General features: G+C 47.6%; 1 protein-coding gene across 1 annotated transcript; it reads left to right on the top strand.

Annotated features, from left to right (window-relative positions):
* On the top strand, nt 1-345 carry TM35_000061090 (uncharacterized protein; the record flags this gene model as incomplete). Its single annotated transcript, XM_029023146.1, has 1 exon — nt 1-345. A coding segment is annotated over one exon (345 nt), but the record flags the coding sequence as incomplete, so codon positions are not given.
* Between the last annotated feature and the right edge of the window lie 849 nt (nt 346-1,194).

Raw genomic sequence — 1,194 nt, 5'->3', positions numbered from 1 at the left:
GCTTCCAAATGTCATTCCTGTGAACAAGAAGAACAACAAAAAACGGACTGTAATCGTTGGGAACGGGCACTTCACTTGGTTATGATGGAGGCAACTAATCGCATTGAAAAAAAAGTAGAACCCAACCAACACCTTTTAACGAGTGCAGAACGCACAATGCTTCGCATGGCGTTTAAACAAGTTCAAGGTTGCAGTCGACAGAAAAACACACCGGTACCACCACCACCACTTCCTCCGCCCCCCACGACCCAGAAGAGACCAAGTGAAATTTCAAACCCCTTACGACGGCAGCAACGGCAAAAACAACAACAACAAAGTGTCAGAAAAGAAATTGGCCAAGCATGAATCAAGAGCAAATAATAATAAATAAGAAAAAGAAATTGAAGCCGCATACTGGCGACAACTGAAATAAAAAGTGATAAAAAAAAATAGTTTCATACCTTTCTCCCCGTTACTTTTATTTTTTTATTTTATTGTTTTGAAACGTAGGCGAAAGAAAAATGGTGACGCGACCAAAGGACAATGACGCCAAAAAAAAAAAAAAACGCAAGTATTGAAAATAAAAAATAAAAAAGAATTTGGTTTTTAAGGAGATCACCCACTTCAAACATTTAGTGAGTGCATTTGGTTTCTTTGAATAAATTCATCTACCCCACCTTGGCACCATATGAAGGCAACCCTCATTACTAAGGGCATGTTGGCCTAAAACCCCGCCCACGGCGGCCACCCCAACCCAACCCAAGGGAGGCAGAGGCCCACAGCCAGAGCGCAACGCGCGGTGCCGCAAACAAAAGCGCAACCACCCCCAGCACATGTAGAAAACACAAATCACGACGGCAAAAACCAGATGGCGCGCCTGGCACCCCAAAAAAAAAACAAGGGTGGGGGTCCGACCCCGCCACACGGACAAGTCCGAGACGGCCCGGGACACCCCCTGACCCCACCAAGGCGGAGCAGCACAACGACAAAGAGGCTACGAACGACCAGAAGAACAATAACAACTAGTAGAACGCCAAAATAGCAGAGGCGCCACTATTGTAGAGGCCGCCTGCTTCGACCACAAAACCGCCACCCCACCCCGGCCAAAGTTGTGACAGACGGCGGCGGCGACGCCACCAGGCCGGCACAACCCAAAACACCGGAACAACCCAACACCTACAAGGGTTAGCTTGTGTGCGAAAATGTGCCCCAATA

Source organism: Trypanosoma theileri (assembly GCF_002087225.1).
Source record: "Trypanosoma theileri isolate Edinburgh chromosome Unknown TM35_Tth_6_V1, whole genome shotgun sequence".
Lineage (NCBI taxonomy): Eukaryota > Euglenozoa > Kinetoplastea > Trypanosomatida > Trypanosomatidae > Trypanosoma > Trypanosoma theileri.
The sequence above is the reverse complement of the archived record's forward strand: the minus strand, read 5'-3'. Positions and strand labels throughout refer to the sequence as shown.